We start from the raw sequence: 26,038 nt of genomic DNA, 5'->3' as shown, positions 1-26,038 counted from the left end.
TCAAGTGGGATTTATCACTGTTTTTTTATTTCTTTGAAAGATAGAGCTTGACAGTGAGAGAGACAGAGAGAAAGTTCTTCCTTTTTCCGTTGGTTCACCCCCCAAGTGGCTGCTATGGCCAAAGCTAAGCCAGTCTGAAGCCAGAAGCCAGGTACTTCCTCCTGGTCTCCCATGTGGGTGCAGGGGCCCAAGCACTTGGGCCATCCTCCACTGCCCTCCTGAGCCACAGCAGAGAGCTGGGCTGGAAGAGGAGCAACCAGGACTAGAACCTGGTGCCCATATAGGATGCTGGCACCACAGGCAGAGGATTAACCAACTGAGCCACGGCGCCAGCCCTATATTGCTGGTTTTTAATGATGGTTCAATATATGCAAATCAATGAATATGGAACATAATATTAGCAGAATGAAGGATGAAAATTACATGAACATCTCGAGACCAGTAGAACAAAGCAGTATTTGAAAAATACTCAACATGCTGTCATGACAAAAAATCTCAAAAAATTATGTATAGAAGGATTGAAGTTCAACAAAGTAATTACTTTACATGACAGGCCCATATCTAACATCATATTCAACAATAAAAACCTTAAACCTTTTCCTCTAAGAGCAGAAACAAGATAAAATTTTCCACTATTAACACCCTTAATTCACATAAAACTGTAATTCCTTGCCAGAGCAACTTGACAAGATTAAAAAAAAAAGACATCCAAATCAAAAAGACAGAAGTTAAATTGTCTCTGTTTGCAGATAACATGATCTTATATATCAAAAACCATAAAAACTCCATTTAAAACTGTTAAAACCAATAAATGAATTTTCTCAACTGCAGGTAAAAAATTAATATATAAGTATTACTGACAATTCTGTATACAACAATAACAATCAGAAGATCAAGGAAAAAAACCTCATTTAGTCTCAAAAAGAATAAAGTACTTTGAAATAATTCACCAAGCAGGTGAAATAGTTGTGCATTAAAACTCTAAGATATTGATGAAAGAAATTGGAAAAGACACAAATAAATGGAAAATTATCCCCTGAGAGTGGATTGGAAAAATTAATAAGATTAAATGTCCTTAATTCCCAAAATAATCTAGAGATTCATACAATCCTTTTCAAAATTCCAATGAAATTCTTCAAATAAATGGGAAAAAATCATCCTAAAATTCAATTAGAACTACAAAAAGATCCCAAATATCCAACACAAGCTTGAGTTAAAAAGAACAATGCTGGTACACAACACTACCAGATTTCAAAGTGTGAAAAACATTACTAATTAGGACAGGATGATAGAAGCACAAAAACATACATATAGGCAATGGAACAGAACAGAGATCTCAGAAATCCGCACATATACAGTCAGCTGAGCTTTGACAAAAATACCAAGAGTATACAATCAAGAAAATACAGAAATATACAAAGAAGAGAGAACAAAAGTCAACTAAAAGGGATTAAGGACTAAATTCTTAAGTTATAAAATTATAAAACTACTAGAAGAATACATAGGGATAATCTAGGTAATGATTTTTGGATTTGACCCCCCAAATCACAGAAAACAAGAGGAAATGTAGAAAAATGGGATTATATCAAACTGGAGTTCCAACACAGAAAAAGAACAGATTGAAGAAACAACTCAAGGAATGGGAAAAACATTTTTAATTTGTATCTTTGCTAAGAGATTAATATCCAAAATATGTTGCTACTTCAAAAAAAGTTTGTACAAAATAGAATAGTCTATTTTCATGCAAAAATTGAAATCCATTCAGTTTTTTTAATAACATTTTTCATGAACTTTCTGAAGATCCTTCATATGGCTGGATTTCAATGTTGTTTTGGACTAAAATAAACTAATATTTTAATTGAATTTCAAAAAACTTTTCAAAGTACCATTTTATAGGAATTCAACAATTCAATAGCAAGAAAATATGTAACTCAATTACTGTTGGTGGAAATGTAATCTAATACAACCATTATGGAATACAGACTAGAGATTCCTCCGAAATCTTAAAATAGATATACTATACAGCACAACTATCCCACTAATGGGAATATACCCAAAGGAAATGAGGTCAGAAAAAAATTGTTTTTAACCTTGTGTTTACTTTTTAATTTTTTTTAAGATTTATTTATTTATGTGAATGCCAGAGTTACACAGAGAGAAGGAGAGGCAGAAAGAGAGAGATGAATGGACCATCTGCTGGTTCACTCTCCAGTTGGATGCAATGGCTGGAGCTATGCCAATCTTAAGCCAGGAGCCAGAAGCTTCTTCCAGGTCTCCCACATGGGTGCAGAGGCTTAAGGACTTGAGCCATCTTCCACTGCTTTCCCAGGCCATAGCAGAGAGCTGGATTGGAAGTGGAAGCTGGGACTTGAATCGACACCCATGAGGGATGCAGGCACTAGAGGTGGCAGCTTTACCTGTTAGACCACAGCGCCAGCCCCTGTACCCCTATGTTTATAATAGCTTAATTTACAATAGCTAAGATATGGAATTAACACAGATGTCCATCAATGGATGACTGGATAAAGAAAATGGGGTATATATACATGATGGAAGCTTACTCAGCCACAAAAAAAAAAAAAAAAATGAAATCCTATCTTTTGCTACAAAATGGGTGCAACTGGAAACCATTATACTTAGTGAAATAAGCCATACCAAAGAGACTCCAAGATTACATAATAAGGAAGGACATACTGCATTAGGCTAGAGATAAATAGTAAAGAAAAAAATGTAGGAAGAGCACTCTCAGGGGAGACACCAATTCTCAATAGCTAAGATATGGAATCAACCCAAATGTCCAACAACTGTTGACTGGAAAAAGAAATTATATACACTATGGAGTACTACTCAGATGTAAAAATAAAAATGCAATCCTGATTTTTGAACAAAATTAATGCAACTGGAAACCATTATACTCAGTGAAATAAGCCAGTCCAAAAAGGACAGATACTATATATTTTCCATGATCTAAGGTAATAGAGCACCTAAAATGTAGTATATTAGAATGAAATGGACAACCTTTGTCTGTTCTGTTGAGGAACAGTGTTTTTTCTTTATACTATTTAATGATTTCTTTTACTTAGTGTAGGGTTGACTTTACTCATTAGATAAACTGAAAGTAGGGGCCAGCACTGTGGCACAGTGGGTTAAGGCCCTGGCCTGAAATGCCAGCATCTGATATGGTTCTAGTCCCGGCTGTTCCTCTTCTGATCCAACTCTCTGCTATGGTCTTGGAAAGCAGTAGAAGATGGCCCAAGTCCTTGGATCCCTGCACCCACGTGGGAGACCCAGAAGAAGCTCCTGGCTCCTGGCTTCGGTTCAGCGCATCTCTGGCTGTTGCGGCCAGTTGGGGAGTCAACCAGCAGATAGAAGACCTCTGTCTCTACCTCTATCTGTAACTCTGTCTTTAATATGAAAAAAAAAAAATGATAAACTAAAAAAAATGATAAATTAAAAGTAGTTCTTTATAAAAATTAAGAAAGAATGGGAGAGGGAGGAGGAAGAATGGTTGTAGCTTGGGCAGGAGGAAGGATAGAGTGGGAAGTATCACTATGTTTCTAAATCTGTATATATGAAATACACGAAACGTGTATAACTTACACAAAATTTAAAAAATAAGCCAAGCCCAGAAATAAATATTGTGTGTTTTCTAATTTGTTGTAGATAATAATATACAGAGTACCAAAAAAATTATGATGTATGTAAGTGAAACTGATATGTTGGAATTTGACTATTGTTTATAACCTTTGTCTATATTCCTGCAGAAAAGTGGTCTTTCCACATTTTACTGATAGAGCCCTATGTTTAGAAGAATATTGAGCCTGTAATTATAAAGAAAACTGAAAGTATGTTATCACAAAAAACTACAAGGGAAAATATGATAGGAGGAGGGGAGGGAGGCTGCATTGTATTCTTAAATCATATCTATGAAATTCATGTAATCTGTTCTTTAGGTATTAATAAATGAAAAAAGCAGTATGAAAATGGGCAGAGGACCTTAATAGACATTTCCCAAAGAAAGGCAATGCCAATAAGTATGCAAAAAGAAGTTCAGTCAATTCCACTAGTTAACAGGATTATGAAAATTAAAAATCATGAGCTATCACCTCACGGTGTTGACACGCTTACCTCCTAAAAGACAAAAGATAATAATTTTTGATAAATTATGATGAAAAGTGAATTGAGCACTGTTGGTGTGAATGTAAAGAAATGCAGCAATTATGGAAAAACAGAATAGAAAGCTTCACAAAAAAGATTAAAGACAGCATTTTGTGTATATAATTTTATACACAAAATCTACATATGGTTCCTCCACTTATATATGGAAAATTACATATATGTAATTATATATGATTCAAACATAAATTACAAATATATAATAGATATTCGAATGTATATTCTTCTAGTTAAAATTGGAAATCTTATCATTTGAAACAGCATGGATGAAGTTTGAGGACATTATGTTAAGTGAAATAAGCCAGGCATGAAAAGATGTGAAAGATAACAAGTGAAATTCATGGAAGCAGTGATTAGAATGACAGCTTCCAAGGATGGAAGGATGAGAGAAATAAGGAGATGTCAATCAAAGGGAATAAACATTTAGTTCTGCAGAATGAATTAGTTTTAGAGATCTAATGAACAGCATGATGATCATTAAAACTTTTATTTTGCATACTTGAGTTTCCCTGAGAATGAAACACAAGTGTTCTCACCAAAAAAAAGGTAATAAAAAGAGATAATGGATATACTAATTAGCTTGATTGTAACAATTATTTCACAATATATATGTATACCAGAGCATTACGTTTTATGTTGCTAATGCATAAGTATACATTTCCACTTATCAGTCGCACCTGAAAAAAAGCAGTCAAAACTTTTAGATTTATGTGATTTTTTAAAAATTTTTATTTTTTTGACGGGCAGAGTTAGAGAGGGAGAGAGAGAGAGACAGAGAGAAAGGTCTTCCTTTTTCAGTTGGTTCACCCCCCAAGTGGCCGCTACAGCTAGTGTGCTGCGCTGATCCGAAGCCAGGAGCCAGGTGTCGCCTCCTGGTCTCCCATGCTGGTGCAGAGCCTAAGGACTTGGGCCATCCTCCACTGCCTTCCCGGGCCACAGCAGAGAGCTGGAGTGGAAGAGGAGCAACCGGGACAGAATCCGGAGCCCCGACCGGGACTAGAACTGGGGTGCCGGCGCCGCGGGTGGAGGATTAGCCTAGTGAGCTGAGGCGCTCGCCCTGATTTATGTGATTTTAAATATAAAATAGCTCCTATCCCCCAAAAGTATAAAACTTTGATATAGAAAGTAGGAGTAATTTGCATTTATTTTGTTGTAAACAATTATTTTTGATCACTCAAACACAATTATATGTATACAGTTGAGTACAAATATTGTCAATTTTTTAAGAAACTCAATTTCTATATAATTCTAAATATAAATATAAATACAAATAAAAGAATTTTATATTTCTAATGTCATCTTTCCTTTTTCTCATCGCTGAAAATCTGCCTACCCTCCTCTCCACAACCTTTCTCCAACAGAAAGGAAAAGAATTTTGTCATCACCAATCCTGATCCTATCTCATTTATACATTGTTTCAAAATTTATTGGACACTTACTGTTTGGCCTGATGCTAAATCACAAGAATAGAGAGAAGGTTTCCCAGAAATGGTGTTAAATTGCATTTTGAAGAATGAGTGATGATATAAAAAGCTAATGAGAAGGCATGGAGCTCAGAAAACACAGCATTCGGGAGTGTGAAAGCACCCAAGGAGGACCAAAGCACAGCACTCTTCAAAAAATATAGTAGGATGAGTTATTTATGATTTATGTATGTAACTATCACTTTTTTCTCTATCCATGCTACTCTGACTATAGGGCTACATAATCTGATGAATGAAAATAAAATATATTTTTTTCTTTTTTTAAAAATTGCCTTAATTATACATTTCCTTCTTTTCTTCCTTTGCCCATATCCAGGAAGGCATTATATACAGGGGCTTTTGCATACCTATATACTCCTGAGTCCTTGCCTTTCCTTGAATGACCAGAGCCCATGAATTGGAATCAGGTTCAAGGGTCAGAGATACCTTAGGATATCACTGACAGTCGAACTAAACATGTCCACAATTATCTCTCACTCAAGTACATAGAAGGGCAGCCACCATCCACCTTTGCCTTGCCTTTTCATATTCAATACAACCACGGCTATATTTCTTTCTAATTATTACTGATTTGATAACCATCACCTGAATCAGAAAGAAATAAACTGTATAGACGGCAAGTGCAGCCAAATGAATCTATTTGTGAAGTATTTTCTGGTTTAGCTCTTTTCTCCTTTTTCCCAGTCTTGAACATGACATGCTTTTAACTAACACAGAATTTTTTAGTCTTCGTTGGCATCATTTTGGTCAACTGAAAGCTAACCTGTAAAGACAAATATTCATATGCCAAGCCATTCCCTTATTTGTGACAAAGATTTTTTTTTTTGCCCAGACTCTAGTCAGATTCTTCTGAACCTGCTTCCTGACTAGACCTCAACATTGCCTACAGAAACTACAGGTTCTCAGCAAATAATTATGCCTTAGTCCCCTACCCCTCTGCTCCCCTAGCTTTCACTAGTGGCCTGAACCAATGCCAATCTATTTTCTAACAGTTCAGGATGACATCCCTAATGTGACCCCAGCCCTACCTCAAAGTGTCCACTTGAGAATTTACTGTTTGTCTCAAAACCTCATAATAGGTCACTGAATTCTCTCAGAGTATCTACTATATAAAGCTTGCAGTTATAATTCCTTTTTCTCACCCTATAAAATATGCATCTTGCACTGCCTACAACTTTCTTCTCAAAACCCCAAGAATTATCTCTCAGAAACAGAAAAATTCAGGAAAATAACCACCTCTCTCTCTCCCAGATGGTGGCACCATTCCCCGACTTGCATCACTGCCTTCTGTCATAAATGTGTGAGAAGCCCATTTCTCCTCTTGATGAGCATAAATTAAACTAACAAACCTAGTTTAATTTCAATCTCTCAGGTGTTCCACCTCGCATTTGTCTGTTCTCCCTTGGAAATGACCAGTCATGTTTGTGCCAACTGAAGTTCACACTGCACTCTCTTCCTATTACAACATAATGAGTGGCAGAATACGCCACACAAAGATGCCATGTTAACATATGAATTATTTTGGACTGAAGGCAATTAAAAATCAACAGATACAAGAAAAGCACTCTGCCTTCCACATTTGCCTAAAGGCAAGACATAAATTAGGAGAACTGTCCCCTTTTTTTCTCGCTATTGGAAAGAACAGAAGTTAATTACCAGGGGCAACTCTTGACCATTCTCAGCCCAAGTGGCAACAGAGTAATCTATAACAAACTTTTTTTTTTATAACAAACTTTATTGAGTAACATTTATCTTCCATTCATATTCCCCATACATTTACCCTCCCACAATTTTCTAGTCTAATAACTCAGAAGTCTTTCTCCTGTGTCTTGTCACTTCTCTATAATTTGTCCCTCTTTTATTAGGACGGTACTCAAGAGGTAGCACCATAAACACCATGGGGAAAAGATGTGTATTAGGAAAAATTTTTTACTGTTTCAATTTTCTTGGCACCAAAATAAGTTCATACTAACTTGTTGTAACATTTCCAAACAGATTTGATTTAGGCGCCAATCAAGATAAAACATTAGTTTGAAAAGAATCGCTATCAAAGCAACATTACTCTGCTACAGGCGAAGTAAGAATAAACATTGAGTGGAAGAATGGTGAATTCCTTGATACTTTACAAAAAGTTCATAGGGATAATGCCACAGATAAATTAACAACTTACAAAATGGATGGATTTTTCTTAAGGAGTAAAACAATGTTGAAGGGGAAGCCCACAGCAGCAGATCAACCAAATGAAGGAAAAAATTAATCCTGTTAATGTGCTAATTAAAGTAGACCAATCATTAGCGGTGGAAATAGTAGCCATTACTATATATATATATATATATATATATATATATATATATATATATAGGTTAGGCTTGTGCAATTCTAGATGATGAATTAAAGTGCAGAAACTTTCTGCTAGACGGATGCCAAAACTACTGCATACAGATCAGCTGCAAATAAGAGCAGATCCGTCAGTGGAAATTTTAAGCAAGTAGTTATAGCATTTCTTCCATGAACTGTAACAGGAGACAAAAGATGACTTTCTCAGTATGCTCCTAAAAACAAAGCAGAGCAGAGCAATAGCTGTCAGAGAGAAGTGTTCCAGTCAAAGCAAAAGTAGACCAGTCATCAACAAAGGTCATGGCAACAGTTTCTGGGGATGTTCATGACATTCTCCTTATCGACTTTCTGGAGTGCCAAATAATCATAGCGTCTGCTGATTAGGAGAGATTTTGAGAAAGTCAATCAATTCTAAAGCAGAAATACACCTGGGAAACTTCACCAGGGAGTCCTATTTTCACTGTGACAATGCTGCTATTCTTTTGTCTCATTCAATAACAGCAAATTTGCAAGACTTTTGATGGGATATCATTAAGCGTACACCTAACAGTCCTGGTTTGGCTCATTTTGACTTTATTTTGTAATCTTAAGAAATCTTTAAAGGGCACCCACTTTTCTTCAGTGAGTAATATAAAAGCCATTGCATTGATGTGGTTAAATTCCCAGGACCCTCAATTCTTTAAGGATAGATGAAATGACTGGCATCAATGCCAATAAAAGAGCTTGAACTTAATAGTGTGTATCTTAATAATGTTAATATTTTTATTTTTGTCTTTTAATCCCATTTTTCCACAACTTATTGAAGCCCCTCATAAACCTGAGTTCTAGCCACCCATCATGTTCTATTGGTACTGCTATAAGAAAGCACCACAAGCCAGGTAATTTGTAGAGAACAGCAATTTATTTTCTCAGTTTGGGAGGTTTGGATGACCAAGATAAAGAGGCCAACAGGTTCAGTGTCTGGTGAGTGTCCAATCTCTGCTTCCAAGATGACACCTTGGACAGCATGTCCTCCAGAAAGAATGGACACTAGGGCCTCTCATGGTGGAAGCATAGAAGAGCAAATAGGACCAACTTAGCTTCTGTCCCTTGTAATTCTTTTTTAAGTTTGATAATCCCATCCACAGAGATACAGTCCTAATGCCCTAGTCATCTCCTAAATGCTCCATTGTTAGTAGTGCTGTATTGGACACTGAGTTTCACATGAACTTTAAAGGAGTCACAAACCTTCAAACCATAGCCCCACCTCCTTGAGTTACTCATCTCAGAGTGCCTCCATTTGTATGTAGGATGCATGTGTTAATAAACTTCTACATTGGGGCCAGAGATGCGGCATGGTAAGTAGAGCCATTGCCTGAGGCACCAGCATCCCAAATGAGAGCCAATTAAAGTCCTGGCTGATGCTCTTCCAATCCAACTCTCTGCTATGGCCTGGGAAAGCAGCAGAAGATGGCCCAAGCGCTTGGGTCCCTGCACCTGCGTGGGAGACCTGGAAGAAGCTCCTGGCTTCAGATTGGCCCAGCTCCAGCTATTACAGCCATTTGGGGAGTGAACTAGTGGATGGAAGACCTCTTTTTCTCTCTATCACTCCCTCTTTCTGTCTGTACTCTACTTTTCAAATAAATAAATAATAAATAATAAAATATTTAAAAAAAAAAAAACTTCAATGTGTTTTCCTACTGCTTGTCTTTTTTTTTTTTTTTTTTTTTTTGTCAGTCTAATTTTCAAGGGCCAATCCAATGAAGCTAAGATAGAGAGAGGTAAAACTTGTTTTCTCCTCTACAAGTGGTTATTACCAAAAAAAATCTATCCTTGCCACTGTGAATGTGTGGCTGTATCACTGAGATTTGCTAGTACGGCCTTTTACAAACTGTAAACAAAGGAAGATAGCTGTCCTCTCACTAGTGGCAGAAATCAAGGCCCAGGTCCCAAGGGTATCCAGAAGGAGATCTGGAAAATCTCAGAGGATGAAGGGACTATTCCTCCTCTAGTATTAACAACCACGTCATACATCAGAAGCAAGCAAGCAGTTACATATGTGTGTGATAGACAAACACAATAACACTAGTGACTAACTCATGGTAATAAGATTAAACATTCTCTTTTTATCATTTCTTGTTTTTTATATTTTATTAAGCATAAGCCATTGTTATGTTATTAATAAAAAATCTATAATCTCAGAAAATAATTTCAAAAACTAAATATCAAAAGAAGTAGCAAGGTATAAACAAAAGAAAAAGTTGACAAAGTACTTCTTAACTCACAGAGCTGCTGTGAAGATTAAATTAAATAATTATATATATATAGAATATCAATTTAGAAAAATTTTCGTTTTTAGATTCAATGTGAACCTTTTTCATTCCAAAGTTAACATCCACTCTGTTGCTTTCATTTTAATCATTAATTAACATTCCCATAGTTTATACCTCTGACACCCATTGCATGGATATTTAAAGAAAGAATATGAAAAGAATAAGAAAAGCTTTGTATGCATTTTATATAGTGTGTTTTGCACATGTAATGAACATCTTCTATTAGCAATATCAGTTATAAGTGTGGTGATAATAATAATGGACAATTCACCAGCTGCCTTCTGTATAAGGTTATGTATTAATAGCTTTATATACGCTTTCCGAGCTGATAGCGCTCCGGCAACATGGTGAACGTTCCGAAAACCTGCCAGACCTTCTGTAAGAAGTGTGGCAAGCACCAGCACCACAAGGTGACACAGTATAAGAAGCGCAAAGACTCTCTGTTTGCCCAGGGAAAGCGGCATTATGATGGGAAGCAGAGTGGTTGTGGGGGACAGACTAAGCCGATTTTCCGGAAAAAGGCAAAAATTGCAAAGAAGATTGTGCTGAGGCTTGAGTGTGTGGAGCCCAACTGCAGATCCGAGAGAATGTTGGCTATTAAGAGATGTAAACATTTTGAATTGGGAGGAGATAAGAAGAGAAAGGGGCAAGTGATCCAGTTCTAATTTTCATCTTCTGTATTGTTATGAAGACAATCAAATCAAAGGTTAAGAAAATAGCTTTATATACACGATTTCTGCACTATTTCACATCATGTTCTCAGCATGCTAAAGAGGTTGATACTATTATTAGAGATTAGTAACCTGCTTACCATAGTAGAGCTAAAAACTGGTAGCCTTAGATCCTCAATCCCAGGTCTCTACTGTTTCAAACAACAGACTCCTAATCATAAACAGAAAGAAATAAGAATTATTTTCCAAGATATACCTCAAATTTCTTTCCTTTTCTTTTTTTGAATACTTTTAGTTTTACAGTGTATAGAATTCTGCATTTTGTCTTCCTTCCCTTTGGTGTGACAGGAACAAAAATCTAAACTGTACAAATGAGTCTGCTCATGGGAGCTGAAGAAACTGCCAAAGCTGTGACAAAATCATAGTTCTGCCATGATATCTGTCCCTCAGACCCCACAGAGGGAAAAAGCTTGTCACAGCCCTGTGATTCCATTTTCACAGACTGTGAAATGCAATCAAACCAGACCTAACCAAGTATGTTGGAAAAAAGTCAGTACTCCTCTTAACTCTCTTTGGTTTTATTTTTTCTAATTAATTTATTTTCATTTGACTTGAAAGGCAGAGAAACACAGAGGGAGGGAAACAGAGAAACAGATGAAAAGAGACCTTCCATCTACTGGTTCACCCTGCAGATGCCCACAACAGCCAAGGTTGGCCCATCCCCAAGTCAGGAGCTCAGAGCTCAACCCAGGTCTCCCACATGAATGGAAGGGACTCAAGTATTTGAGCCATCATCTGCTGCTTTCCAGGATATGCATTAACAGAGAGCTGGGTTGGAAGTAGTAGTAGAACTTGAACCATTGTGGACATCAAAGTGGAGTCTTAACTGCCGTGTCAAACGCCCAAATCTTCCCCACCTTAGTTCTGGTTATACAACTCTGCTTAGTCAGAACGCACATAAATTCTTCATGGCCTACAACAACAGTACTTGTATGTCCTTGATACTTGCTGATCCTATTCCCTGCAGATGATGGCTCTGCTTCCATTTAATAAATCACATCTTAAAATGTCAAAATAATGATTTGGGAGATTTCAGAAGCAGACGCTTTGTCTTTATAAAGTTGAGGAAATCATGTTCTGGGAGAGTTTTCAAATGTGTTAAATTACAAGGAGGATGTTTTCTCATTTTAAAATTAGAGAAATCATGCACACATTTGTTTCTTTTGCCCTTGGAGATTACTAACACCCAGAGGCAACTCATTTTTGCAGAGTATTTGCTGTCAAGAAGCAATGAAGTGCAAATGGAAGCCAATTGAACTTCACAGTTTGTTTACTCATAAAGAAAACAACTGGAGAAAAAATGGAGTATTTTAATAATTAGGAAGTCACGTTAGATAAGGGGCATTCCAGTATATGATCCAGCATTATAATGAGGTTGCCACTTTGGATGATAAAAAATTACCAATTAGCCTTATTTTAACTCAAGAAAAACATGTTCAGAAAAGGGGTAAAAGTAAAGAAAACAATTTTCAGTTTCAAGTTTTTTTTTCACTTTCTCCAATATAAAAAAATCAATTTTTTAAAGTTTTTTAAGGTAATATTACAACCATAATGGATACAACTTCCTTTCCTTTTCACATTGTGGCTGACAACAGCTAGCTGCTGACCTTTTGACTAATTAGAGTACCTGTTCAATTCAACAGATAAATAATGCTTATTAGAAAATTCCAGAAACTAGTCCAGAGAAAATTGGCTGAAGTTTTAAAGTCATCTGTCCCACCCCACTCAACATGACCAGAGGACTGGATTTATGATAGCAGGGTGAATGTAACCACTGTGACTCCAACCAGCTCCTTATTTCATGGCCAGAGGCCAACATACAGCTGGTCCTACCCTTTGTCATCCTTCTTCCCTACTGCCCCTCACCTCCATCTTTTCTGTTAAAAGTCCTCCTGCTAACTTGCAAATTGGGAAAAGCAATTTTGAGACCAAAGGTAACTGCTTTTTCCCCCACGATTGGTAGCCTCTTTTTTTAAAAAAAGATTTATTTTATTTATTTTGAAAGGCAGAGTCACAGAGAGACAGGGCAAGACAGAGAGAGAGAGGTCTTCCATCTGCTGGTTCACTCCCCAAAAGGCTACAATGGCTGGAGCAGGGTCAGGCCAAAGCCAGGAGTAAGGAGCTTCTCCCACATCGGTGTGCAGGCCCAAGTACTTGGACCATTCTATGCTGCTTTCCCAGGTACATTAGCAGAAGCTTCATCACAAGTGGAGCAGCTGGGACTCTAACCATATGGGATCCCATATGTCCATATGGGATGCTGGCACTGCAGGCCATGGCTCAACTCACTGCACCACACTGCCAGCACCAAGATTGGTAACCTCTTGAATAAACCTGTGTCCTTTCATTAACTTTTGTCTGTGGTGAAATGGTGTTCAGCAGCAAGTAGGCCAGGTGCAATTTTAATGGTGTCAATATGCCTCTGAGTATATTAACAACTAGAAGACTTCTATGAGCCAACGTTAAAGAGAGTAGACTTAAGAACTTTACAAAGTATCACAGTTATCATCATAAACTTTTCCTCACTACCTAATCAGAAGTTAAATTCAGAAAATTCTTGAAGTGTGCACATTGTAAATCTCAAAAAGGAGTGCACTAAACTCTGTGGTAGCTCAATTATTTAACATTTGCTGATGCTGGGTACAATAAAACAGCACTCTCCTTTACCACAGATCTTTAACTAATCACAAAGCCCTTTCATCAGGCACACATCCAAAATATTTCTTAAGAATAAAGAAGACACAGTCAAAGAAAAAATAGAACCATACACCACTAAAATAGGATATTGACACAATGATCTGATGAGAACCTGGGAAAAGGAGCCAGGAAAGGTGACTATTTAAAGCTTGAATCTGACAGCTAGTGGGGAACTTGAGCTCTTTCACTCCAGAAAAACATTCCAATAGTCAATTCAGCGGATTTCAGATACTCTACACTTGTGTAGCAATATCTAAACAGATAGATTAGCCTGAAAGGTTCTGCTGAACAACTGGTGAACTAAACTAAATGACATTGATATCATTTATAAGAGCAAGAATGTGAAAAGCAAAAGTAGTCATCATATGAGTACCTAGTAATCATTTAGTACCTTGGTGATGAGTAGGAAAGAAGAGAAAGTAGAGAGAGCAAAAGAACAGAAAAAGTGTTGATGAGAAATTAAGATGGCTTATGATAACATTGAAAATTCCTACATTTGGTTACAAATCAAAATAAGTGAATATAATCAAAATAACACTACAGCTGGGGCCAAGAAAATGCTATTATTACATGCTTGCTGTTATTGTTGTCCCTCCAAATTTTCTAACACACCTTGAAAAAATATTTGAGAGTCTACAGTCTTTGGAACCCTCCCTGCATTACCATGTAGCTGAGTTGTCAGTGGACTTCCAACGTCCAGAGGAATAACACCATGGAACACCAATGTTTCTTTCTTATATAAAAAGGCTTTTCTTCTGCTTTGATCCATAGACATGAATATAATGTGATTTTATCAAAAGCACTTTATTCTATTGATACTTCTGCCAGAGAGATGGTGCATTACACCCTCCTGGCTTTGATGCAGACAATGAAACTTTCTAATAGATTGCCAATTGCTTTGACACAAAAGCTAGAGAAAATGTATCTTATCCCAGAACCGTGTTACCAATCTGTCTCCAGCACTGCAGCTGTCAAATTTGGCCCCTAAAATGCCCTTGATTAAAGGAGTGAGCCAAAGAAAGAGTAATAGTCTGCCAAGTTAGGTGGCTACGATCCTCAATATTGGTAATTACACTTCAAATACATTGAGCTTTGTTGTGAAAGTTCAGAAAGTGAGATTATGATTCACCTAAACAAAAGATGATTCAGATCTTTCAAGACTCAAAAAATTGGATGCTCTGAAGTGTCTCCTGTAGCTAAATTGCCTACATTTATGATTTTGTCTGCTCTCCTGTGGCACTTTCTGCCTTGCATGGTCATCTGAGGAAATCTTAGCAATCATAGAAAATACTACAGATGGCCGGTTTTTCTAAGGAAGAGCAGCAAGTTTGAAAGGAGGCTCTATTGACATAACATAAATCTGAGTCCTCTGCCATTTGAAGTTAATAGCTTGAGATTTCAACAAGAAAAAGCTTACTTTGTTCTCCTCCCAAATCAACCAGAGCAATTAACTCATCTTCTGTTTTCACCAAAAATTTGCATCACAAACACATTCAAAGCCTTCCTTAACTTAATATTGGAGTCCTTGTATATCCGCCATCAACAATGCATTGTTCTTCACTTTCATTCTGCTAAAGACTTGAGACTTAGATATTGTTACCAAATTGATTCAGTAATATAGAGCACATTTTTCTCCAGCTGGATGACATCTGGGTCTTTAATTTCTATTTGTCAGGTATTTGTATGGATAATATAATGACTATTCAAGTTTCTTTTTTCTGTTACTTAATGCATCACCTAATTCTCTCTACAATTAACAATGTCAAAGTGTACATTATAGCCTTCTGCTTGCCGAACTTGTAGATGACCTGTAGCTGATGTAGCCACATTGAATTAATAAGCAGCTTTCATAATCCCTGAGTGCTTTAAAACTTCCATCATGATTGCATCAATTAAATTCACCCTATGGAGCCATCTTTCAAATATTTAAGATAGAAATATTTACATATTTAACACTCTCCCACCCCAATCACTCAAATTCAAGCTAATTTACCCTGGACAAAAAGAGTAAATATTGATTATGTTTTTTATTTAAAAAAGGCTTCTACCTGAAATTCTCTTTACAGTTTCAACTTCCATCAAAATCTCCTTCACAGTATATTTACAAATGACCTTGAAACCCAGTTTTATAGAGCCGCATTACATTTCCACATTACATTCTCCAGGCATTCCTAAAATAATTCAAGGGTGAATATGTTGAAATCCTGGCTTACAATCTTATTTCAGAAATCAATCCCACCACAAAGCAATGTTTTTTATATTGTCACAGCTGTGGCTTAATTACTTTTTAGATACTACTGACATATTAATCCTGCTACATACTTGGTTGAAAACACTATTCTAAGAGAAAAGTTCTCTGACCTTGAGTGCAAAGCCAACCCAGAGCCAGAGGAGCACCTCCAGATCATGTCAACTGGCATACTCTGGGTTCAATTTGAAAATAAAAGTTAAAGCTTATTCAATAGTTTTATCAAAAGCTTGGTCCCTGTCCCCACAACCAAGTGAAAATAACAAGCACAAGGTTTGAGGGTAAAAAGAGAAAGTTTAATCTATTGACAGATGAAGGGGTAGCAAACCTGTTGGGACAATACTGACCACCAAAGTGTTATCTATTGGAGAAGCGAGTGACCTCATATATCCAGTGACTAGTATTTTGGATGCCTGGCTGTGGCAGTCCCTCCATTCATTGAGTTAAGCTAAGAAAGGTTGGCTTGCAGCCTGGGCTCTGTTGGTATCTAGCATCATGGTTCAAGGCAGTGTTTGAATGACTCAGTTCCATTCCCCTCTATTTCTCATCACTCCTCATCAATCTTGAGGTGGGGATGATTACCATTCTACTCCATGTTGGTAGGGGGCGATATGGGGCATTTCAGGATTAACGGAATTTTTAAATCACAATAGAGTTTGGCCCAGTTTGTCTGGGTACAGCTATATCTTGCAGATGCATCAACATTCCACAGCAGCAATAATGACAACATGCTAGCATCCCTGTATCTACAATGAAAGCCAGAAAGGTTATGATTATTTTCTTCTACCAGAAACTTTCAGTCCCAAACCAAGAATAAATTGACAGGCTTCTATATGTTTTTCTCATCTTCCTTGAACCCAAGGGAGGCCCAAAGAACATCTTAGCTACCTATCCCAGAGGAAGCAGAGATCATCAACATTCCTGTTCCCTTACTTACAGGAAGTATGAATGTTTACTTTCCTATCTCCTCTAAGGCAAAAGGCACAGGTAAGGGCTTTGAATTCGACCCTCTGGACTAAGCTACCTGGTGGCAACTTGACTGATTCCAGTGTTTCTTGGAGAGTTTCTACTGTATATTCAACCTTTCATTTTTTTGATCCATGAAGCTGTTTCTATCCATGAAGAATTCAAGATCTGTAGCCCCTAAGGGGACATCAGTCAAGTTCAGTCTGCTAGGACACACTTGTTCAACAACATATAATTCGTCACATATAGGTTCCCTGGAGGAGTCTGGTGGCTAGATTAAAAGATGATACAGTTTTATAGTAACATTTCAGTTGTCAAATAGTATGGCTTGGTTATTTCCCCATAGGTCTGGACATGAACCAGTAACCTCCCTTTTTTCCCTAGAACTGATAGCAAACAGTGAGCTGTATAAACTGTGGTATTGCCCAAAAGTGAACTAGTCTGTCTCCTGCAGTGCAACACAAGGGCTTGTTATCATTCTGACATGTCAGCCAGCCTTGAGTGGCAATGCCCAGGTTCGGAAATCTATGCCATTAGGTAGTGTATTTTTCCAAAAGTTTGAGTAATGACTCCCAGTCCTAATCCTTGCTTCGCAGGTACAGGGAGATGAAAGAGCTTCCTGAGCATCTCACTGTGTGTGCTGTAAGCAGATTCAAGCACTAGGTGTGAGAATTACAAGTGTCATATCTAGTTAGCATGTCTCTTTTGAAATTGAATCCTATGTGGAAGGTTCAGTCCTTGGACAGTCATTTGTGACAGTTAGTATCAGGCAACCTTGCATAAAAATCTTTCCTTTATAACCTACTGCTTTATCTAATTTTATTTAGGATTGACACCCCTGACTCCATCTTTATTTTTATTCTTTCCTTGTGCTCAAGATCCTTTTCTGAAAATACCACTATCAAGCATCCTATAGGTAGGTTTTCTTTGTCCTTCATCGCCAGGTTAGATTTGATCTGGTTGTGGATCTGGTCAAGAACCTAAGAAGACCTAATGACCAGGATTGGAGTCAAAAACCTCTTCAGCCATATTTGAACAACAAAGAGGTTTTAGAAAGAGTGATCCTTAGGCTAAGGTTAACTAAACTCCACCATTAAACTTACATTTGCCTGTTTTGTAGGTGTGAGTCATCACCTTAAAGCGCCAGGCCATCATTGCCTTGCTGAGAATTGTCCTTCTGCATAATTCTGACAGACAATATGCACAAAGCTCAAAACCAGCCAAATTTGCATTTTAAAAGCAAGGAACAGGGTTATAATATAGTTGCAGATTTAGCATAATCTCATATTCAGAAAACCTCAAAAGTTAAAAAGTCAATCCAAGGAAGACTATTCTTTTAACTACACCGCATAATCCTTTGAAGTTTCAGGACCTATTAGGAAGTGACAACTCCATTTACTCACTGCAAGGCCAGTAACATTTTAAGCCAGGTGTTCTTGTGCATAAATTTTACATGTGCCAAAGTTTCCAAATAAATCTTGCTATGATAATAACTCAAGCAAACACTCATATGCCACAAAAACAAAACATCCTTAGAAAAGTTTTCTAATTTTAGAGAAATTAAGTAGAGGTGGAAAAGGTAAACAGTCCCTTGTCTGGTTATAAAACTATAACTGATCAAAGCACTGTAAGCAATAGAAACCACAGGAAAAATTTTTCCTGAACTTAAAAGATGAAACATTTAAAGACAGAACCAACAGTATTTTAAATAAAAGACATAGAAATCTACAAATTTAATTAGTTCAGTTTCACTTAAGTAATTCTTGTCTCCACTCTCCATTTTGTGGTTTTTCAAGCTGTGTTTTTGTTTTTTTCCTTAAACTCAGAAGTTTGGACATTCTTATCCAGTAACTGATCTTAAAGCAATCAAAAGTTGTTATTCAAGAACATTTGTCACAGTTTTCTCCATGAATATGTCTGTAAATGTTTGCCGAGAAAAAGCAGAACTGTGAATGACAAAAGCCTTGAAATAGCCAGTGAAAATTATAACACTCAGCTTTGACAGGAGGGACAGTTATGTCTTTGCATATGCATTTTAGAAAGCACCTAAAGAGTTTTAAAAAATCTTTCCTTTTAAGGCTTCTGGGCTTATGGTGGGAAGGGCTGTCTCAAAGATCTTGGAAAGACCTCTGGGTCCTCTTTCTATCAAGATAACCATTGTGACTGATAAAAGCAAAATTGGAACACTAGAAATAAATTTTTATAATTTCTAGAATCCTCACATTAATAACATACCTATAGAAATATTACCTGGGGCCGGCGCTGTGGCACAGCAGGTTAATAATGCCCTGGCCTGAAGTGTCGGCATCCCATATGGGTGCCAGTTCAAGACCAAGCTGCTCCACTTCCAATCCAGCTCTCTTCTATGGCCTGAGATAGCAATAGAAGGTACCCCAAGTCCTTGAGCCCCTACACCCACGTGGGAGACCCAGAAGAAGCTCCTGGTTCCTGGCTCTGGATGGGCGCAGCTCTGGTTGTATTGGGGAATGAACCATCGGATGGAAGATCTCTCTCTCTCTCTCTCTCTCTCTCTCTCTCTCTCTCTCTGCCTCTCCTCTCTGTGTAACTCTGACTTTCGAATAAATAAATAAATCTTTAAAAAAAAGAAATATTACCTAAAGTTTATCATCATTTTATAACTTGACTGTGCTTTTCATACAATCTAAAGAGTCCAATTAACTATTACTCCTATAAATGAGAGATGTATCCTTTGATAGCTCCAAGGGCCCAACTGGAAATTTCAAAGTTAAAAAACAAATACTTAGAACCTTAATTCTGAGGAAGCCTGTTAAACATGCCAAAAAAACTTAAAGTTATCTGGTGAAAATGGGATCCCTTATCATTGTGAAATAATATCCATCCTTTTAGTAGGAGTGATTAAAAAATTTATAGACCAGACTTAATCACAGTTATAAGATAATTGTTCATATATTTTAATATGAGCAGATATAAAAAATTATCTCTCTTTAACACTCAGCTCTTTGAAAATAATCAGAACTGGGACCAGCACTGTGTGTAGTGGGTAAAAGCCACTGCCTTGAATGCTGGCATCCCATATGGGCTCCAGTTCAAGTCCCAGCTGCTCCACTTCTGATACAACTCTCTGCAATGGCCTGGGAAGGCAGTACAAGATGGTCCAAGTGCTTGGACCCCTGCACCCATGTGGGAGACTTGGAAGAAGCTCCTGGCTCCATCCGCTGCAGCCAACTGGGGAATGAACCAGCAGATGGAAGACCTCTCTCACTCTCTCTCTCAATCTCTCTCTGCCACTCCTCTCTCTGTGTAACTTAGACTTTCAAATAAATAAATAAATCTTGAAAAAAACAAAATAATCAGAACTTAACAGTTCTCTAACAGAGAACACAAGAAATTATATTAATAGAACACAAAATGTTTGTTTCCTTGGCCAGTTACCAAAATGTAGAGCCTCTAATAAAAACAAGCTGCCCTGCCACCTAGGCTATTAAGATAAATATCTAGTGTCCAGTTATACTAGAGTCAGAATTAGGGAGAAGAGCTTACGGGAACTTACCACAAAGTCAAGGAATAATCATCAATCAAATGCAGACTATCAAAAGGGAAAACCATAGTCTATAAGATGGTCAAAGAATTAAAGAAAAAATGCAAAACTTTTTGCAAAATTTATATACTATTTTTTTTTAATTTTTTTTTGACAGGCAGAGTGGACGGTGAGAGAGAGAGACAGAGAGAAAGGTCTTCCTTTTGCCGTTGGTTCACCCTCCAATGGCCGCCGTGGCCGGAGCGCTGCGACCAGCGCACCGCGCTGATCCGATGGCAGGAGCCAGGTGCTTCTCCTGGTCTCCCATGGGGTGCAGGGCCCAAGGACTTGGGCCATCCTCCATCTGCACTCCCTGGCCACAGCAGAAAGCTGGCCTGGAAGAGGGGCAACCGGGACAGGATCGGTGCCCCGACCGGGACTAGAACCCGGTGTGCCGGCACTGCAAGGCGGAGGATTAGCCTATTGAGCCACGGCGCCAGCCAAAATTTATATACTATTTTAAAAATTATAGTTAATTTTATCACAAAATAAATTTCTCTTGCAAGATGTATCCCTTTAAGCCTTTTGTGACCTGTTCATACATTCTACAACTTACTTAAAGCTTTAGTTTTTTCCCTATTTTTCTTTCCAGTCTAGAGTAATATAGTTCTCCTATTTTAGGGCAATTTTTATTAATAATGTTAGTTCTTTATCCAAACAAGATTTTGATTCCTTCTTAATCTTTTCATCAATAATATATTCTCAAAGTTGTGGCTTTCTTTTTATTTCTCTCTCCTCTTATCTATGGGTTTCTTCTGACTTGCATCTACTGTTAAGCAATTTTCTTTAGAAATTATAACCAGATTATTAATGAAGACTGAGATGTTAGAAAACATAGTCATCACCAACAGTCAACTGTTTTTTCTAGCCAAAACACTGTTTTATTTCAGTGTTTTCAAATAATACTATTTTTAAAAGATTTATTTATTTATTTGAAAGTCAGAGTTACACAGAGAGAGGAGAGGCAGAGAGAGAGAGAAGTTTTCCATCCGCTGGTTCAATCCCCAATTGGCTGCAATGGGTGGAGCTGCTCTGATCTGAAGCCAGGAGCCAGGAGCTTCTTCCAGGTCTCCCACATGGGTGCAGAGGCCCAAGGACTTGGGCCATCTTCTACTGCTATCCCAGGCCATAGCAGAGAGCTGGATCTGAAGTGGAGCAGCTAGGTCTTGAACTGGCACCCAAATGGGATGCTATCACTTCAGGCCAGGGTGTTAACCTGCTATGCCACAGCACCAACCCCATCAAATAATACTCTTGAAACAAACAAAAAAATAACAAAACTAATATCTATCTTAGATGATGATGATGTAGCAAAAGAGAAAGATAGCTGATTCACTAATAATAAAAAATGTGAATATAGTATTAATGGTATATACTAAGTTCAATGAGAATATAAAGATACCAGTTATTAATTCTGCCTGACATGTTTTGGAGGGATTCCAAATAATGAAGTGTTTGTTCTGGATCTGGAAAGTAAAATAAGAGTGGAGAATGGGAGCCAAAATTAGTTTGAAAAATTCATTGTCAGTGTCTGTAATATACAGGCATACACCCATATCCAAGTTTGCTAGTGTTTGGTTTTGTGGAATTTGAATGTGGGATTTCCAGGTGGAAATGTTTGGTTGGCAGTTAGAAATACAAAGGGGGAGCTCATAAGACATACTACAGCTAAAAATTCAGATGTGATGTTGTTAAATATAGTAATGGTACTTGGGAGAGGCAGAGAGGGCTGAAATAGCTCAGAAGTTAAGTCTTCTGGATTCATTCCTATATTTTCTTTTTTTAATTTACAAAAGAGAACAAATTTCATGTTTTTCATATGCACAGTATTAAGAACGAAATTTTTATTTGATATGTAGAATGGTTCCAGTTGTTTCCAGGCCTAATTGATATCTTAAACATCTAGCAGACATAAATACCATCCTGCAAACCCAGGCATAAATATATTTTATTTTACCTGATGGGGTTTCCAACTTATTTATTTAACTACATAGAAGTGAAATACGGCATGTAGAAATATATAACTATATCAGTATATCTCATGGCACAAAAAAACAAACAACTGTTTCTATAACTTGTGGCATTAGTCTTGTGACTCTTCTTTCCTAATGTCAATGTATCAGGGTCTTTCATGGCTTTGAAAGATTAAGAATAGCCCCTTGTCTTTTTTTATGTATTTATTTATTTTTTAGAATCTAATATATGCATAGACCATGCTGTATTATCAATTTTTCTTAGTCATGGGTTTATGGGTATAATTTGCTCAACCAGTCCAAATTTCCCCAAGGAGTTTCACAAGTAGTATAGAAATGGTGCCTCATATTGGCAATGTCTCTCCCAGGAGGTGGAAACTCCACAGGCAGTGGTTGCACCACTACTCAGGGTGGACCCTCACTGTTCCCAGCATCTGGAACAGGCAAGCCCTGGCATGCACCTTGGCCAACTTGTTCCAGCCACTGGAAGCCTGTTGCTAGGTACACATCATCTAGGGTGGGAGCAGTCCTCTGTGGTCATAAAAATTTCTCTTATTGAAAAGTTGGTTCCTGCTCCTGGTGCCAAATTAAAATAACAAAGACAAGGTTTGAGGGTGTTACCAAACAATACCACAAACTATTTGGAGGTGTTGCTGTAGAACTTCCAAACCAGTTGTACTCACCTGACATACAGAAAGACAATCACTGACATCAGGCGGTGGAAGAAAGTAGGTATTTGTTGCAAAGCAGAGAGCCAGGAGCTGGGCAGTTGTTGCTCAATTCCCCAGTGAGTTAAGGGTGAAGGTTCTTATAGGTTGAAATTGGGGTTGAGAGATGTGGGATTAGCTCATGGCCAAGTTCCTGGTTGGTTAATGGTGCTCATGTCCTTCCTTTGGTCAGTTATGCCACACTCTTTAGGGAATCTTCTATCCCATGTGGGTTCCAGTTGATCTGGAGGGTACATGAAGGTGGCAGTTATATTCTGCCAAGACCTGGAATTCCCCTAATCAAACTGCTCCTGACAGTACTGGCCATCAATTTTCTTGTCTATTGGAGAAGCAAATGACTCTGAGAGTCCAATAATTCAAACCTTGTGAGGTCAGCTGTATCACTCCCTCAAGTCAGTGAGTTACTTTTGATAAAGGACACCCAAGGATAGCTTAGGCTAAGTGAGACAGACAAGTGACCGGGTCCTACTGAAACATTAGAGGGGTTTGTTTTCAAGAGTAAAATAAAGTTTAATCTGTCCACCCATGAAGGGGTAGAAGGTATCTGAATCTCAAGAACTACTGCCCTACCACCCTGTTGAAAAGGATATTTTGGGTTTGTTAAGGAGGCAACAAGAAGGGGGAAGTCAGGAATAAGGGCCACAAAGGATTGGGTAGCTGCCTGATGGCCTCTGGCCAGGCAATAAGGTAATGGTTAGAGTCACGATGGTTATCTTATCCAGTTACATGTATAGCTTATGTCCAAGTTCCTGGTTGGTCAGCAATGCCATATTCTTCAGGGACTGTTTTTGATGACTAAATGGGCTTTGGTGCTTGGAATTACTGGCCACCAAATTGTTATCTAGTGTTTGATGATGACTCCCTTTCAGGGCTGGCTGTACTAATCCCTTAATTCAGGGAGTAAAGCTAAAGAAGGTTGGCTGGTGGATTGGGCTTGGGAACTACCTGCATCTTGACAGCCAGGGACAATATTCTGGCTGACTTGGGCCTCTGCAGTCACCATTACATTCTTAGGTCCACAGTCAGTACAAAACCGCTTCATTTGCCTTTAATGCCGCCTTAGCCTGATATAGCAAGAAATAAATACCCTGACCTTGTGTTTAGAAGTTGATGGAACAGGATGTGAGCCTCAGCCATTTTAGTTTCTTGTTACCCCTGCCTTCTCTCAAGCGATCAGTTCCATTTCACACCCTGTATTGTTCCCCACACCACCCTCTGCTTTCTTCCCCATGTTTGGAAGCTAGTAGACCAAACCTGAAGAACCAATATGGAGAAACTCATATCCACCTTCTCCCCTCCACCCCCACAACCCTATCCACCTAAGATATGAAAGGGTCCAGCCTGCAGGGGGCAAGGCGTCTGCCACGTGTTTGGTCTATGAGCTCCTCTAGAAGGAGGAATGAAAGGGACAGGAGACACAAGGAAGGCAGCAAGACAAGAGTTCTGATCAAGCTGTAAAGTTTATTTTTTACACAGGGGTTTATATACTTATTAGGGGAAGCAGTAGGGGGTAGGAAAGAGGAGCTGTTTCAGGATCTGTTCAGGGTTGAAGGTCGGGTGGCAGGACATAGTTATCACAAGCAGGCACATGCTATCTTAACCACAGGATGTTCTTTAGTTATTGCAGAATGTTTCAGTCCTCAGGGCAAGAGGCTATGCAGGCACCTTTCCATGCCTAGAGCTATTAGGGAGGGGGAGAGTGTCTCCACCAATGAGCATGGTGGCAGTTGGTCGACCTCTGCAGATTTATTTTTTCTCAATAAATTCGGTCTGGCTATGAGTTCATACTCCGTTTCCTCTCTGTTCTGAGCCTCTTTTCTTTACAGAAGTTTGTTACTTAACATCGTTGTTAGTGTGAGGGGTCTGACAGGCAAATAGGCAGTCAGACTGGTCCCAGTAGAAAAGGAAGAAAGGGAAGTTCCCCTAAGAGAATGCAAAATGCTTCCCCAAAAGTTATCTTTAGCAAGATCAAAGTGCTGAATCCCAGCCTACTCCAACATATCCACCTTGAAAAGATTTAAAAAGTAGATCCAGCAAAAATGACAGTATTCCTGCTAGAGGAAAAGTTTGAGAAGAAAAACGCTCAGTAAGTCAGGAGAAATATGTTTGGGAAAAAGTTGCTTTCCAAAACAGGCATTTTTCAAAATGTTAAATGCAGTTGGAAAGAGAAGGTCACACTGAAAGTCAGATCCAGAAAAACATTCACTCACAAAAACACTAGCAGTAAATATATAACATTTGGGAAGCAATTGTCTTGCCCTGACTGTATACAAATGGAGAAAATCTTCAAATGCTTCAGAACCTTCATTTTGAAGGGGCTTTCAACCACAGAAGCTGTTCCTGGTGATACATTACTGGTAACACTTGCACCTTGTTGTTTTCAGAGATATTAAACAAATATTAAATATCATGTGAGTATCACTTGAAAAAAAATTTGTCTGAGATGCATTTATTTTATAATTTATTATATAATTTTCTCAAAGGAAATAGAATATAATATTTGGAACACAGGCCATTTTTCACTAAAAAGTGTGCTTCAAGATATGAGCTTATCAAAACCTGAGTTTTTAAGTAACACATTTTTAAGTAAAATTAAGAGTACAGCATGTAAATAGTATAATGAATTAGGATAGTGAAGGAGGGACATATTGTTGAACACAAACAACTGTGGCCTATTTTCTTGCTTTATTTTATCAACATTAATAATTAAAAACAGTTAAGAATGTCTTTTTGCATTTGAAGTCAAGTTATCAAATTAAGGATCACCTAGGGAAAGTGGTAAATTCCATTTTTTTGACCAATATAACCATAGGCAATGTTTATAAAA

General features: G+C 37.9%; 1 protein-coding gene across 1 annotated transcript; it reads left to right on the top strand.

The window, feature by feature from the left end:
• Positions 1–10,631: 10,631 nt before the first annotated feature.
• LOC133760867 (large ribosomal subunit protein eL42-like) lies at positions 10,632–10,995 on the top strand. Its single transcript, XM_062193449.1, has one exon. It carries the CDS (start codon positions 10,654–10,656, stop codon positions 10,972–10,974), a length of 321 nt encoding a protein of 106 aa, XP_062049433.1. The 5' UTR covers positions 10,632–10,653; the 3' UTR covers positions 10,975–10,995.
• Positions 10,996–26,038: the final 15,043 nt, after the last annotated feature.

Source organism: Lepus europaeus, chromosome 5 (assembly GCF_033115175.1).
Source record: "Lepus europaeus isolate LE1 chromosome 5, mLepTim1.pri, whole genome shotgun sequence".
NCBI classification, from domain to species: domain Eukaryota; kingdom Metazoa; phylum Chordata; class Mammalia; order Lagomorpha; family Leporidae; genus Lepus; species Lepus europaeus.
This window is presented reverse-complemented; position numbering and strand designations above follow the sequence as displayed.

Excerpts from the sequence above, each read along its gene's own strand:
- LOC133760867 (XM_062193449.1), top strand. The coding sequence starts at position 10,654 with ATGGTGAACGTTCCGAAAACCTGCCAGACCTTCTGTAAGAAGTGTGGC.